This window comes from Colossoma macropomum, unplaced genomic scaffold (genome assembly GCF_904425465.1).
Source record: "Colossoma macropomum unplaced genomic scaffold, Colossoma_macropomum, whole genome shotgun sequence".
Taxonomy (NCBI): Eukaryota; Metazoa; Chordata; class Actinopteri; order Characiformes; family Serrasalmidae; genus Colossoma; species Colossoma macropomum.
Genome location: NW_023494795.1, coordinates 11909899 through 11926946, shown reverse-complemented (window position 1 = coordinate 11926946; position 17048 = coordinate 11909899). Strand labels below are relative to the sequence as shown.

Genomic DNA, 17048 nt, shown 5'->3' with positions numbered 1-17048 from the left:
AGATGCTGGAGAATTGAATGCAGAGAACATGGGAACATCATTTGATATCAGGTTTCTGAAAACAAGAATCTGCAGAACTAAGATATAAAAGCGGCAGGTTTTTCATGCCAGATGTCTTGAGTAATTAAGAGCACTACAGCTGGATAGAGCCGTATTATACTCCAAGGAAGACACATTGTCTTGTATGTGAGATCTTTTAGCAAACCTCATTGACAGCAATGCAAAGTGTGGTATGTATATGAGTGCATTAATGTTAATATTTGCACGGAATGTTTTTTCAGTAGTCAGTGTGCTCACTACACAATCTTTAATCGGACTAATTTATCGAGCTGTCAGCAGCAAAGTTGAGAAAAGCTAACTTGGTCTGACGGCTAACAGCATTTTTCTGCAACATTATTTATCGTTAGACTTGCGTCTAACAGTGCTTTGGGAATGGAATGAAAAACAAAACCACCCTCTAGATGATCAGGCTATCATTTGTCTGCATTACATGTTCCTCAGAAACACCTTTTCACCATCTCTTATTCAAATCATTCTAATTTGCCTCCAGTCATGCTGGTGTGTTCTGAGGAGTTTTGTCAGAGTTTGTCCTTTGTTGTTAGAGGAAGTGGTGCTTACGGACAATAGCAGTGATCGTTTGAGTGTCATGTCTTTTGTTTCATGTCGTTATATTGCCAGCGGTGCGCATCCTTAAACTAAAATGGTATTTATTTTTGCAAGTTTGAACATTGTCAGCATGTAGTTTATGAATTAGAATAGCTTGGACGTAGGGGAGTATTGCATGACTGGGCAGATTTTTTCTTGGAGAACAACCAATGACTCCTCAGCCTGCTGAATGCTTTTGTTTTATTGGCCGACTGTTACAGCACCTGCAAGAATTAGGCTATTTTTCATGTAAATGATATGTATAAAAGAGTAAATTGGAACACATTATTTGCATATGATATGTAAATAAGGTGTAGTGCATGGATGCTTGTTTCTATACAGGAAAAACTGGTTCATCTCAGTGTTGTAAGTCTCATGAATCGGGGCAAAGTGTTGTTTATTTCTGTGCAACATTTATAAGTAAGGGCCTTTTTTTATATTCACAGCTCCATTCTGTGGTTCCGATTTTCCGATGCTGTACAGAGACGATGGTTGTTAAAACACATAAACATAGTGTCTTACCTTTATTAGTTTATCTCACAGATATCTAACATGCTTTCTCTTGCTGCAGTGAGGCTTTAGGTGCAGTCTTTTGTGGGTTCTCTAGTTTAAGACTGTAACAACAATACAACACTTTCTTGCGGCTTAGAAAACCATATTACGTATTTATGGTGCTGATGATCTGTTGGAATAATAGTCTTTACAGAACAATAAAACAAGCCAAATGTGATTTTATCTGAGTGACACAGTTCCCAGCATGATCTTATAATACAGATATCCAAACTCATCTTAACATTTATTTACTTAATTGGGTGTCTAATGAGGCATTGATAGTCTTGAATTTAAAAATGAAATATTGTACACATATCAACATAGTTGATAGAGCTGTAATGGATATATAGATATATCCCCACACATACATATATATAAACAACAAAACCTCATATCTTCATTTTTCCCATTTTTTAGCCTGTTGTTCTTTACATTATGGGTGAAACGGATCATGATGACTGGATCAAAAGAAATTTGGCCAAAAATTCTCAGAAAAAAGGCTGGTTCCATTGACTTTTTTCACATTAAAAGTAAAGTATGTCATACACACACATATATATATATATATATATATATATATATATATATATATATATATATATATATATATATATTTATATATACATATGTAAACATGTGCTTACTTAAGGTTACCATTGTGTAGGTCAACTGGTAGTTTATTAAAGCATATACATTCTAAAACACAAAGATAAATCTGGTTCAGATCACATAGCATACAATATTACTGTATGCAACAAACAAATATTGTTTTTTATTATTTTTTTTTGATCATAAGAGTATATGGATGTTTCAGTAGCGTTTATTTCATGCGCATATCTGCCGACACCGATACATAAACATTTATAAACTATAGATGTGGGGTCTGCACCTACCTGCATTAGCATTATGCAGAAATATAACATTTATTTCTGTAGAGTTTCAATACAGTACAGTTAATAAAGGCAGACACTGTTGTGCATCACTACTTAAAATATCCATCCCTATTGAAAGTCAGTAGAATAACTATTCATACTATTTGTCCAGGTATCTGTTAATTCAAGTTTATTGACTGCTCATCTGTTCGGTGAAACTATGGTTTTCTACAGGCATTCTTAGTGTTGCTTTTTGTTAGCAGTTTGAACTGTTATATTGCTGTTGATCATGTTTGCACCCTGTGTGTTTTAGGCACTGGGAGACTCTGGACTGCCAGATGTTCTGAAGCAGCTCCTCCCCCTCGTTAAGTCCAGCGGTTCTGGCGCTGGTGTGGATCCTGGTTCTGGTGATTTGAATGTGGATGAGCTGCTGGTGCTGCTCGTGTATGTATACTCTCTGGCCCAGGAGACCAAGAGCAGGTCCCATGATGAAGATCAGGTGGAGAAGGTGGAAGGAGAGCTCATCGGGGCACTGACACTCTTACTGACACAGCAGACCACACTGAGCCCTCTTCTGCAGGATATTACAGGTACGGCGTCATCTGATGAAGGTCTCACACATAGAAGCACATTTAAAATCCAGTTACTGGTCATGAACATATTTATAAATCAGATCGAAACTGTTAATTTGTGTTTTTGGGTCAAGTTAATCTATGGAGATGTGTTTATATTTTCAGATACTGTCATTACATTGATGGAATGTTAGCTTACATAAAATTTAACATGCATTAAACACAATGGCGGCAGACTTTGGAGGCAAAAGCATCATGTCTTTAAAACTGTTCAACACAAGTACATCTCAGCGCTGCCCGATTATATTAATATTATCTGCCGTTATAATAGACTTCAATGCTTAAACGTTCCAAAAGCCTCATTAAGAAACATCTTTTCTTATCATTCTGTGATAATTCTGTGAGTGCTACTCTGCAAACACCAATGGCTGCTCAGATAAAGTGCTTTATAGGCCAGTATGGCTCCAAAGTTTACATCCTGTTGCAAAGCACACTCTGAATATCTACAACTGAACCACACAACAGCCACTTTGAAGCAATAGCACAGATTTCCATTGCAGCATTAACTGTTTTTCTCACAGCTGGCTTGTCTTCGTGAAAAGTTTATTTTTGAACAAACTGCATATTCCCATAATTCTCTTAAATCTGAAATTATATGTTTTTCCCCTGGAGACTCTAGATGGTTTACACTAAATATGTGGACTCCCTGACCAATATTTAACTGTGCTTGGCTTCTGTATGTACCGCAGTAACAGCATGGACTTCCAAAAACTCTGAACACTGCCATTCTAGTGTACATTATAAACAGGTCGGGCCCTTAACATAGCCGCTGTGCCGCTAGAACAGGACCACCTGTAGCGTAACATCATGCCAAACTCAACCACACTCATTTGGTAGTCACACCGCCACTTAGCCACACCAGAGAGAAGGGACACACCCAGAACCCAGAGAGAGAGACAGCAGGCTGTACACCAAAGAAAACAGAAAATATTCGCTCAACTCAGTGCCTTAGTAACATTATCTGGCAACCTCAGTAGCACTATGATTAAATAACATTCAGTAGTATGACATTAGTGGATACAGGGTGGAGCAAAGATGGAGAATGAGTGTAAGAAGGTTAAAGAGTACGTCTCGACCAGTATGTCAGCTGGTAATATCAACTGATATTAAGTTTCCGCGAATAGCCTAAGCCTAAACTCATATAAACAATGGGGAACCCTCAGGGCCTTCTAGGGGATTCTTCTTTCTGTGAACTAAAAAATACACATTTGTAATTTGTAGTTCATTTTTATTTGATAGAATCATGCTTGTATTTAAATTCTGCAAGTATTACAGTACTACTCTTTCATCATTGTTAAGTTTTGGTTAAAATATTTCAGATGCTGAGCAGAAATTTAGCGAATCAGGAAATGTTTTTCTTTGTGGTGTCTATATAGTTAAGCGAACTCTCCTGTTTGTTAGGACTCGAGCTGAGAAGCACTAACACGTTACATCAACCACCAACATAATTAGGAAGTGGTTGGGACTAATTTTGTGAGAGAAAACATCATTCTAGACATTTTAGAAGTCCTACATGCATTACTGGGTTATGAATATGGTCAGTGGGATGTTAGAAATGGAAAACAGTAGGGGTGGGAATCTCTAGGCACCTCACGATTCGATTAGATTACGATTCAGAGGGCTGCGATGCGATTATAAAACGATTATCGATGCATCTCGATGCATCTTTTTTTTTCTATACAGCGTTTCTATTTTCTCACTGTGTGAGGACTTGGTAGTTTTAAAGCAAAGTATTTGTAATGATCCATAATGAATTTACTTCCAATATCTTTTATTAATAAGTCAAATGGAAGTGATGTGGCAAGTGAACTGGAAGGCTCTCATTCACTGCCTTTGGAGCACATGAGACGCTGCTGCCACTCATCTGAGATAAAATGCGCAGTTACGTTGAAATAAGATCCAGTGGTCATGGATGACCACGCAGGGCATTACTGCCGTCCTGCCTGTTTTTAGTGACTTTATAACTTTGGTTTTGGTCTCGTTGTAGAGACAGGGGGGATCGCTGTGTCAGTAAAATATCTTCGAGACGGGACGTGTGCAACATTGCGTGAAATCCCTGTTTCACAACGACTGAGAATTGCCGGTCACATAGCAATGATGCGTTATTTGCATTTATAAGCAGCGCAGTTGGTTTCCTGGCAAGTTAAATCTGCAACGAGAGACTATCAAACACTAAAAAGTCACAAAGATGAAGTCGCTTCTCTTCCGAATTTTCTTGTTCCACCTTAAATGGTGCCGCATTTACATTCGGCGCCTCAGTTAGAATTTAAAGTGGAACGGGAAAATTCAAACAAGAAGCTGGAGAAGAAGCGACTTCAGCCTCGTAAGACAGCTGAATGTTGAGAGACATTTTACAAGGAATTGCTCTAGTTTTGAGGAAAAGTTTTCTGGCAGAGATGGGAGGAAAGTGGCTGTAGGCGAAGCTTAAAGCAGAGCAAAGTAAATCTGCGCTTTCGTTTATATTGTTTAGTCTATACTAGGACATTAACACACACTGAGACATACTGGACATTAAATGTTGTGGCTCCCAAGGTGGTTTGATTTTTGTTGAAAGGACAAAATGGCTCTTCTTATCATTTGTGTTGTGACTCCTGATCTAACCTGGCTTTTAACGCAGAGGGAGCCGGTCGGATTTCTCACTCATCCAGTAGTGTTTTTGTTATGTGCCGCCACAGACTGTCCGGGCGCTGCACTTACCCACTTCCAAGTTTCGCCTTTTGCGTTCCGTCAACGTTACGTTATAAATTAAATATTTAGAAAATCGATTTTTGACATTTGTGTATCGATTCAGAATCGTTCACGTCCGCATCGCGATGCATCTAAGAATCGTTTTTTTCCCGCACCCCAACAGCATCAGCTCTTTGCCAGCATCTCTACTGAAAGAAACACAGTGAAACTGCTTCAGGGTAAAACATGTATTAATATGTCTGTCACAAGCTACAAGTTAAACACTGAATGTCTTTTAGAAGCTTCAAATGTCTGTGCTTAATCTAGAAAGACCAAAAATTCTTAATATAATTGCTGTAGGCTTAGTAGGGACGGTAGCAGATGTTAGCATTTCTATGGGCTTAGTTTTGACATTTATGGCCTGAATCTAAGGCCTAGCTATAATAATCATGGTTCATAACTGCAACTAAAGGTATTGTCATTACTGTGAAATAGTGACTGAAGTAGAAAAAATGTGTAACTTCACCATAAGTGCAAAAGTAGCAGGTTAACAAGCTACTTAAGTACTGGATGGCTGTACATCCAGCATCTGTCAGCATAGAAACGACTATTTGAAAGATTGATTCTTCCTTTTTAGGGACCCTTTTGGTCTAAAATAAAATAAAATAAGAGAGCTCTCTAGTGAGAGATGTGACCACTCATAAAGCAGTATGGATCCTGCCACCAGTGTAATGTAATGCAGTTTGACAAAAAAACTGGATTACTGACTAAGTATTGATATGAACATAAAAAGAATACAAGAGATAGTAAAGAAAAGAAGAGAAAGAGAGATGAACCTAAAACAAAAGACAGAAAGAGGAGTGGTGAATGTGTGGGTACGGAAGAGTTAAAGTGAATTTGGGGAATACCTCTGGCTTTTATCTCACTTTGTCCTGTCGTCACAATGACAGGAATACTTACTCACCACCTTCACACCTCATCTCTCTCTCTCTCTCTCTCTCTCTCTCTCTCTCCTCCCCCTCCCTCTTTCTATTTCTTTCTCTATCTCTATCTCCCTCTCTCTCTTCTCTTTCTCTCGCGCATGGGCACACATGGTTGAGTAATTAACTCCACATATTTTAATGACAGGATCCATCTAAAGGAGTGTAGGATCTCTTGTGATTCACTCATTCTTTATTTTCTCTCCCTTTCTCTCTCTTTGTCCTTTTGGCTGAGAGCTGAAAAAAGCCATTTGACTCAATGATTTGTGGCTGTGAGACTGAAGTGAAATCTAACTTGGTAACATCACAGTGCAGCCATTTAAATCTTATCCAACCAGTTAAAAGTGCAGGATTTGCATACTTTCCGTGTTTCTTCTTGATTTAATTAGGCTCCTCTCTGAGCCTATATACATTCTTCAGGACAAAACCTCCGTTTGTGTTGTTTTTTCAGTTTTTTTACATAATTTGAAAATGCCTGTTGCCCTTTACATCGTATGTAAATTTCATGATGAATGGGCCAAAAGAAACGGCCCAAAATGACTTGGATAAATGTCTGGTTCCATTGACTTACATTAAAAGGTTTTTTCCTTCTCCTGTAAAGTTACCATTTTGGGTGATACGAGGTTTTCTTCCGACAGCAGCGAAATACATACATATATACATATATATATAAAATAAGAAATAAAGGTTCTGTGCAGGTACATTTTTCGTTCATCAAGGTACAAACAATGCAAATGTGCCCTCAACAGTGGATTTAAGGTCCAACTTTATACCCTAAATAAGTTCTTCCTGGTGAAAAGTACACATTTGTACTTTTTCATAACTCAGTGATTTAAACCAGAACAATAAAATGAAAGCCTGGAGACGAGACGGGGTGCGTGGAGTCAATACAATTTAGAAAATACAATTTCAGTGGATTATAGTACCTGCAAGGTCTTCTGAATCTGGCATGAGCCAAACCCCTAACCTTGAGCGCAATCCAAACCAACGCACACACAGAGCATCTAAGTGCACTGAAGTTTTTGTATGTGTGTGTGTGTGTGTGTGTGTGTGTGCACACTGTACTTGTGATATGTGTGTGTGTTTTACCTTCGTCCTGTTTTGCTGTTTTAACTTGACCAAAGGGAAGTTCAGAGTGCCCATTAGGCTTGGTGGAGCCACCCTGAGACCCAGCCATTAGCCTAGTGGGGTCGGACATGTAGTGCACACACTCTACAGCAGCGGGCAGACTGGCGTCCACGTCGCCATCTTTAACTCATAATTCTATCTTTCAGCGAGGAAATGAGAGGGAGGGCTCACCCACGCAAAGGGTTCTGAACTTCACTAATGCTTTCTTAAACACCCTGCCCTGTATGCAGTAGCTGCTTTAGAGGTGCCGTAATTAGTAGTAATAAGTTTCATTCAGTCTGCTAGACTGATGCTGTGTAACTACCCATTTCAAAGAATCAGACGTCTGATTCAACCCCTTCATTTTTGTTTAAACAGCATAATAGTTTGAATTAATAAATCAAATGAAAAGACAATTTCAAATCCACTATGGCGACTTGTTTGTGGGCTGGACTCTCTGATCTGTCGTATTAGTGGGACAATCTTCAGAGTCGTATCTGATTAGAAGGGATAGGACCCATCTGACCGGACGACCTGAGAAGTGGTTCATGTGAGCTCATGGAATTCATAGCATAGCCACTTTTTTGTTAAGACTACTCCACTGATGAGCAAGCCTGTTTAAGAATACATAACATCTCTATACAGTTTGAAGTGAGTATGTAATGAGACTTAGGCCCAATCCCATTTCACCCCTCGTCCCTACCACTTAGCCCTTAGCCCTCTGTCTTGCGCGTTCACGTCTAAGGTTAGGGTGTCCCAATTTTTGTTGACATGGAGAGGTAGGGCGAGATGTTAGGGCTACATAGCCCTCCAAACAGAGGTTTTTCAGAGAGACACTCCAAACAGAGTGTTATGAGAAAAAAAGAAAAACCGGTAAGATGGCTGCGCGAGCGACCAAAGAAACCCACATGTGAGAGAATTTTCTTTGTTAACAAATTACGATAACCACTGTATTGTCTTAGTTTAATGTCATTTCAATATTTTATGGTCGTTTTCTTCATAACAAGCATAAAAAAATCGCTAATAGAATGCTAATGTCTCAGTAGCTATCTTGCTAACTTTCTCGTTCCACCTTAAATAGTCCAGCAGTCCTGACGCCCGAAGCGCCAGAATGTAAACGCTGCACCATTTAAGGTGGAACGGGAAAATTCGAACAAGAACCTGGTGAATATCTGACTTCAGCTTCATATCACCAAAGAATTAGCGGTGAACGATAATAAATAATTGCCCCCCTCTTTGAAAGCATAAGATGCCCTAAATGTAACTAAAGCCCAGCAGTGAGGAGCTGAACTTTACTCTCCTCTGCTCTCATTGCAGACTGGCAGGTTCGCCTACAGAGCAGCACTAGTAGCTGTTAATAAAGTAACGTTTTTTTTTTTGAGGGTCCCATTTTTAGGGCAAGATTTCAACCACTACCCCTTGTAACTCTGTTCCAAGGGGTTAGGGTGACACTCAAAAGCAAGGGGTAGGGGTTAAAAGAAGAAATGGGATTGGGCCTTTGACATGCAGTTTGCACAGTACTAATCGGTGGGGTATAAGCTTCCATTACCGTTAGCCACTTTAGCTTTATGGCTCCAGTGCAAAAGTAAAAAAGCAAACTTCAGACGCTGCACATCCTGGGTGATCAGTTACGTTTGGTCTAAGTGGAAAATTGTTCAAGTTTGATTTACAGTTGTTACTGTAACGGCTGTGAAACATCGTTCTGTTTCTGAAAGAGTAGAATCTTTGAGTTCTTTTGAGTGGGAGGTTAGGCTTACTAGCAAACATGCTAGTTATGGAAAAAAGTCTTATTTTGCAGGCATTCAAAGGTAAGACATGAATCACAGCTGAGGACATTACTGCCATTGTCTGCCTATTGCTAGCTAATGCTAATGTAACTAATTTAAGGAGTGTTTTTTTGCTAGCAGATCTTCGGCTAGTGCTATTTTATTAGCAATAAAAGTAGCCTGATGCATTGCCAGCTGTACCACCTGATAGTCTGTCCCCAAAACAAATGGGTTTACTTCTTATATTTGATAGCAGAATCACATGGAAATGCACTTGAACTTGAGCCAGTGCATTTTGGGATTTGGGTAACATTTTGACCTCCCTGGGGTTGATTTATTTTCCGACTATGTTTGAACACTTCTAAACTGAGTGAAGAATTTTGCCACCCAGGGAGAACACAGCCAGCTGTACTTTCACAGAACCTCGTTAATAAACGGCGTACTGCTTTACTGGGATTCAAACCCTCGCCTCTGTTGAAGTTACACTTTAGCCAGTTGAGCTGCTCCAGGGCCCAATCACTTTCAGTTTGATTTGCAGTTCTGCACACATGGAGTCAACGTGTCTTGTTCGTCTTTCGTCTTTTTTATGAAGGATATTTCATTTTTCATATTTTGAAGTAGTTTTCATTTGGGAGGAATTAAAGACCACTGGAGCCTGTCCACCTCTCGCTCACTGCCTTCACTTCCTCTTGTTCTTCTCAAGAATGTTTGGCTCTTGGTGACTTCCTGCTGTACTTGGCTAAGGGGCCTATCTCCTTCTCTCCCTCTCTCTTTCTCTCTCTCTCTTTCTTTCTTTCTTTCTCCCCCCTCTTTTAAGACCTGCAATTACCGCACTGCACAACAGGTGTCCAAAAACATGCGCATTGTTCATTATGGCTGTACGTGTTTGTGTAAAAGAAAAAGATGTAAATGAACATTTTGATTGTGGCATTCATCCCATTTACACAGTGAAATGGAAAGCAGACACAGTCACAGACCTGGTCACCATGACAACCACTTCTGCTCTCCGTTAACACTCCTCACAACACACTCACACACACACAGTTAACGATTTGAACTCTGTAAACTCTTCGCTTCCCAGACTGCCATCAGCTTCAGAACTGCAGGACAGGACTTCTCTCTCTCTCTCTCTCTCTCTCTCTCTCTCTCTCTCTATCTCTCTCTCTCTCTCTCTCTCTCACTCACACACACACACACACACGTATACACACTTATATACACATGCTGTAAAAGACTAATTGTCATGAAGTGTCCAAAAAGGGCCAATATCCTCTATTTTATTGTATTTTATATTTTCCCTCAGGTGCACTAATGAAATTAGTATTTGGGTTTGTGTTGCAGCCATAATTCATTTTTACATCACCGTTTCTAGGTTTGGGCAAAATACTTGAAAAAGTAATGATGGCTGATTATTGAATAAACTGTCCTAAATTACTCATGAATGTATTTCATTGCAGTACAGTAAAGTAACATACTCATTTGGTATGCACTGAGAATACATATTGATATAGTTCATGGGTAAAAACTCTGCTGTAATTTATTTATTTTTATGTTATTTTTATATTATTGTATTTTATTTCATGCTGTTCCTTGCTGTCACTGTATTATTAAATTCAATTTTAATTGTTCAGATTAATACAAAAATAAATACCAAAGTCTCATCATTGTTTTGGCTCTCATCACCTGCTCCAGTCCGCTGCTGCCCCCCATAATCACAGTGCGCTTTCATGACCTATAAGCCGACAGTTCGCCATACCCCAATAACACACTCTTACAAATTTGGCTATAAAATATTTAGCTATGTAATTTTCAGGTAATGGTAGTGTGTAACTTGCCGTGGAAGTCCAGTACAAAACCATAGCTAAGCTTAGCACTCGAGAATATGTCCACTGTTCAGTTTAGTCGTCCCTCAAAGGTTACTAACGCTAAGATAATAACTGGCTCATCACAGTGATTTATCAGTCTACTCAGGCTTCAGTTAGAAGTTCAGTGTTTGTAAAGAAGCCATTTTTTGAAAATGTAAAAAAGTTAGCATGTTCTGAATACTGTCTTTACAAAATGTAGCCTGGACTGAATACATATACTTAATTTCTGTATTCTGAATGCATATTCCCAATAGGTATTCCATTACATCCCAATCCGGACCATTTCCAACCTCTTTTTTTCCCCTTAGGATTAAACAGGCTGTTTTATTCTCTTATGACTGATATACATATATGTATACATGTATCCATGTAAATTCAGTTTCTTGTGAGAACTGTCCATCTCTCTATATCTGTCTGTCTCTCCGTCTGTCTGTCCAGCTTTCTGCCTGTATATCCATTTATCTATCTGTCTATATGTCTGTATCTCTCTCTGTCTTTCTATCTGTCTGTCTGTAACAGTAACAGTTAAAAATAGCGATGCACGGTCAAGTCGGAATCATACTGGTCTCAACAAATGTTTGCTTAAAAAATGATTGTCATCAGACAGATTTCTAGATTTAGATTTGACAGATATTTCAAACCAATTATATTTATTGCACTCCAGAAGAGATGATGATGCTGGGCTGCTGCTCTAAAACATCTGTGTTACATTAATTCTACTGCCTTTGTAGTCCTATAAAAAAGTTATATTTCTCTGTGGTGCCAATTCATGTGATTTTAGTTTTAGTTCCTACATTGCATAAAGGTTTATTTGTTGGCTTTGGTAGTGACATTGGCAGATATGTACATCTAAGATCCCATCACATCAAAAGGTGCCGTGGGACACTTCCGTCATTTCTGTCACTGTAATTTTTAGAATGATTTAATTTGTTAATATATTATGGAAATTGTACTTTACTGTATTCAAAACGACATTACTTTAGCCATAAATTATCAGTGAGTACTTTGAGTCCGACCGCACAGTAACAAACTAGAGAACTTTCACCAAATTTTACTTCGAAATAAATGTTGGGTCATTAATCCAAGTGCAGACACACATTATGTTTCTGCCCCACATCTCCACATGCTGCTCCTGGAAAGCTGCCGCCTGACTTAATTTCATCAACATTCTGAAAAATGTTGCTTTGGAAAAATTTAATATTGAGTTGAGTTGTCAAACATCTGAATCTGTTGAAATATATTGCCTCTTGGATACAGAATGTCTGTGTGAAAGAGCACAGATACGTTGTAAATTCCAGCATCAAACATAAAAATGTACTGAAGTCTTGCGTTTAACACTTGCCCCACTCTGACCATCCAAAAGAGGAAGTCTGGTTAGTTGTACAAACTCATGCGCTCCAGCTTTAACTTTAAAAGTAATAAATAAACAAGACAAATTGTATTCAGTGTTCAAACTGTACTCAGAGCGTGTCCCAAGACTACTTTAGAACACTGTATCTCTCCCTTTGTCTGTCTGTCTGTCCATAACAGTAAAAGATATGTAGATTTTTATAGTTTATCATAATGTACAGTATGTCTATCTATCTATCTATCTATCTATCTATCTATCTATCTATCTATCTGTCTGTCTGTCTGTCTGTCTGTCTATCAATCCATCCATCCATTCATCCATCCAGATATGTACCCCAACACAAATACACACACCCAAATGGATGACAAGAGTAAACAGATGTATTTAATAGACAGTTTAAGGTGATGGTAATGTCTCCTCTGGGGAGGTGAATTATAGAGCATCTCCAAACACTCCCTAAACACGAGGCCTTTGTCTCACACACTCACACAGATGTTTTTCATTTTGTTTGTTTACCAGAGTTTGTTTACCAACCTCTAATAAAGGAGGAATATTCTTTCACACTCTGAATGTAAGAGTTAGCGTTATGTTGCAGAAGGGAGCGTCTGTGCTGGTGTGTTCATTGCTGTTCATTGCTGATATTCGGAAAAGCAGTTAACCACACAGGCTCTGCACCATACATTCAGCTAAGAGAGGAGCAGCTCCATAGTGTGTATGTTGTAGTATGTCAGTGATGTGAGAAAAAGGAAGGCTCGGGGTGGATGGGTGGATGGATGGATGGATGGAAAAGAAAGACTAGAGGAAGAGAAGGAATGAAGAAAGGTTGGCACAGAAGTGCACTGTAGAATGTGAATGAGAGAGCGTCTGGCTCCAGGTCTGACTCAAATTGAAAGGCAGTGACCTGTGTGTGTGTGTGTGTGTGTGTGTCTGTGTCTGTGTCTGTGTGTGTGTGTGTGTGTGTGTGTGTGTGTGTGTGTGTATTTGTTTTTGTACACTTTCAGGACAAAAATGTCCTGACTTTGGTAGAAAACCAGAGAAAAAACAAGAATAAACTACAATTTCAGAAACATCTAAATTATGCTGACTTTGTAACGTGTTTTTATTGTTTATTTGTTTGTTTGTTTGTTTTGTTTTCTTACAAAAACTAGTTTCATCGTTTGAAACTGAACTGAAGTTAAGATTACACTGTAAAAGTGTTTCGGCAGATCTACCTAAAATTACTTCATGTGGTAACAAGCTATTAAACTAGTTCTATTCAACTCAAAAAACTCCATTGATTGAAAGAATCATTCATTCAAAGTATTTATTTAGGTTGAACAAAACAAATTCGTTTACTTGTTACCACATGATGTAATTTTCTTAGATAGATCTGGCAAGCCACTCTTTACAGTGTAGGATTTCGACCTCACGTCCTGAGATTGTCTAAAAACAAACCTGTAAGTGTGTGTGTCTGCTTTTAATTAAAGGGAGAAACACTGTTTATCTAAGAAAATGGTTCCGTTTAAACTGCACACTGTAGGAAATGAGTTCTTTACTGAACTTGTTCTCAGCCAAGTCCACATTTTGTTACTTCAGGCATCACCGCACTCATCAAAAGCTAAATGTTATTGGCCACGGTTATGACTGGGTGTCTGAAACAGGGCATTACTAGAAGATGTAGCTGTTAGCATGAACTTAAAAAAAGTTAATGGACAGAGTGCCGTCCATTATCTGACTTTTGTTTCTTCTGTTTCTGTTTGGATGAGGTTCCCACTGCAGCTGTAACAGTTTCCTATCTCTTTTTACAGTTTGTTTAACTATTTCTCATTCAGTCATTTGTCTGAAATAAGCAGAGAAAGTCTGTTGAAAGTGCAGATTCTGAACTTAAAATCAACACCAGATTTATAAGTAGAAGAGGAGATATTTTACTGAAATTTGATTAAAAGTGCTTCTCTTTTTTGTGTTCTTCACATTTTAGACATGTTTTTGACAGACAAACATAGAGAATATAAATAGAGATTGTAAACTGAATGCCTTTGTAAATCATTATGTAACTGTGCTATTAATTATTTGATCCGGTAATTAAATGTTAGTTACAATGTAACGTAAAGCAGTTTGTTATACAGTGTGCCTCAATAATACCAAGATGATAATAAGACTTTTGAGTGTTTATTATTTTAAGAAGTGCAGTAACTGTAATAGTGAGTAGTTCAGTATTATCACAGGTGTTTTGTCATGGCTCAATAAGATGTAGAAATGAGTGATAAAATTTTAACATATTTTTGTAAAGCCTGTGTATTAAATGTGCCGTTTCCTGGAGCTTTTCGAGTTTAGAAGTGCTCCGGTGTGTTTGAAGTTGCTGAATTGTGGCATCCGGTTCTCTTTCTTGGTCAGTTCTGGAGGTTGGTTTTGGCAAGAATCCAACTTAAACTGTTGCTTTGTGTGCCTCACACCATCTTGTGTGTGTGTGTGTGTGTGTGTGTGTGCACGTGTGCATGTGTATGTGTGTGTATGCGTGTGTGTGTGTGAGATAAACAGTGTACATATTGTTTATCTGCATTGAGGCCTAACAGTGTAATAGAGCATGTCTCACACACATTTAGCATGCTGATATGAGTGTCTCACTGTATTCCTCTAGAGGGTCTGGAAACACACACACACACACACACACACACACACACACACACACACACACACACACACTTCCACCATCGCACAAACACACCACAAACACACACAGCGCTTAAATTTGATTAAAAGTGTTATTTTGTGTTCTTCACATTTTTGCTGTTTTGTCAAATTTTGACAGAAAAAATAGAATATAAATAGAGAATGTGAACTGAATGTCTTTGTAGTTCATTACGTAACTGTGCTATTAGTTATGTGATCTGATAATTACATGTTAATTACGATGTGAAGTAAACCATTACGATATACAGTGTACCTCAGTAGCACCAAGATGACAACAGGACCTCCAAGTGTTTATTATTTTAAGAAGTGCAATAATTTAGAAGCGAGTGACGTAGTTTTAACATAATTTTATAAAGCATGTGTATTAAATGTGTAACACAATGACAAACCCAGATCAGAAAACTAATGCTGACTACACACGGTTATTTTTGTACTTATTTTATGTCGGGACTTGGAGTCTTATATCTTATAGGTATGTATTATACAGTATTTAAATAAGGATGTAAAATAAAGATGTTTGGCAGATTCTTTTGAATTATAACCAGCCATCAATAATTGCCAATTAATTGTTAACCAGCAAGCTAAAAATCAAGGATCAAAATATCAATTCTAAAATGGATAGTTCTGAAATCTGATTGGGTGAGCCACATTCGAAGTCGCTGTCTTTGATACTTGGTACATGCACACATCAGTTGCATTCTGTCTTAGTGCACTGAGATACTGAAAAGTGTTTCTTGTTTTGACCGTCAAACGAAGTACTGATAGGTGGGGCCATAAGCATGTATTTAGAGTTAAACGGCCTGAAAACCGTGTTTAACATACCCTGTAAGAACCTGTTTTTGTTTAAACCAAAGGGCTGAAAATGATATCGCTGTCCAAAAAAAAAAATGTTGATTATTATTTTTCTACATCATTTTAACACGGCTGGTGTTCTTTACATTGTGTGAAAATTTCTTCTGACTGAACCAATAGAAATGCTCCAAAATCACTACGAATAATAGTTCTTTACATTAATCCTCAATTAAAGTTAAAGGTTTTGACTTCTCCTGTAAAGTTACCATATTGAGGATACTTGTTTTTCTTTGGACGGCGATAACATGCTCATGATTGTGCAACCAAATACTTAAAAGAGGACAAAATGAGTGGGTAACACTTTATTTGGATGATCCGCTGTAGATGCCTAGTAGTTACTCAGTCTGTCTATAACTAACATTCAACTAAATATAAATAAAATGCAACTGAACCTGAAGTTGAGTGTGAAAGACTCTATTAAATCTAACCCTAAACCTAAACCTAACCCTCACTTCAGCCCTAAACCTAAACCTACTCCTTAACCAAACCCTAAACATAATGCAGTTGATGCTCAGCTGAGTATCACCAGGAAGTTGGTTAATAATTTAAGAATTAGTAGATCCTCTATAGGGGTCCATAGAAATAAAGTGTGACCAGTGAGTGTAATGTATAGTATAATAGGCTTCTTGAAGTGCTGTGTTCTGAAGTTATATAATAAAGTTATAATTACCACTCATTGCTATCCCAAGTTAAACCAAACATAAATTTCATCACTGTGGCTAGCTTTGGCTAAGCCTCAGTAGCTCTCGAATGGCATCGCCAGACTTATCTAGCAGAACTGTTTGCCTGGTGCATCTTCATACATTCAGTTTGAAAATGTTTCTTAAGTTGAGTGATCCTACATGTTTAGTTGTGTATTTGTCAATTAACCATTAATCAGCTAATCATTTCCATCCTTGCTGCAAAATACCACATTGTGATGTGTGTCTGTGTGTTATTTGACCCATTTCCAAAGCTCTCATCAAGGAAACCCAATATTTACAGTTACCATTCAGTACCTGCTTGTCCCTAAAATATCTGAAAACACACACACACACACACACACACACAGAACCTGGGAAAAGGATCCGCAACTGGATGATTAAACTC

The 17048-nt window shown here is 38.2% G+C and overlaps 1 protein-coding gene across 1 annotated transcript in view; it reads left to right on the top strand.

Annotated features, from left to right (window-relative positions):
* scfd2 (sec1 family domain containing 2) overlaps nt 1–17048 on the top strand; it is a 236551-nt gene that overhangs the window by 110684 nt on the left and 108819 nt on the right. The window contains exon 5 of the mRNA XM_036581471.1: nt 2383–2659. Within this exon, the coding sequence (XP_036437364.1) occupies nt 2383–2659 (277 nt within the window). The remainder of the gene's footprint in view (nt 1–2382; nt 2660–17048) is intronic.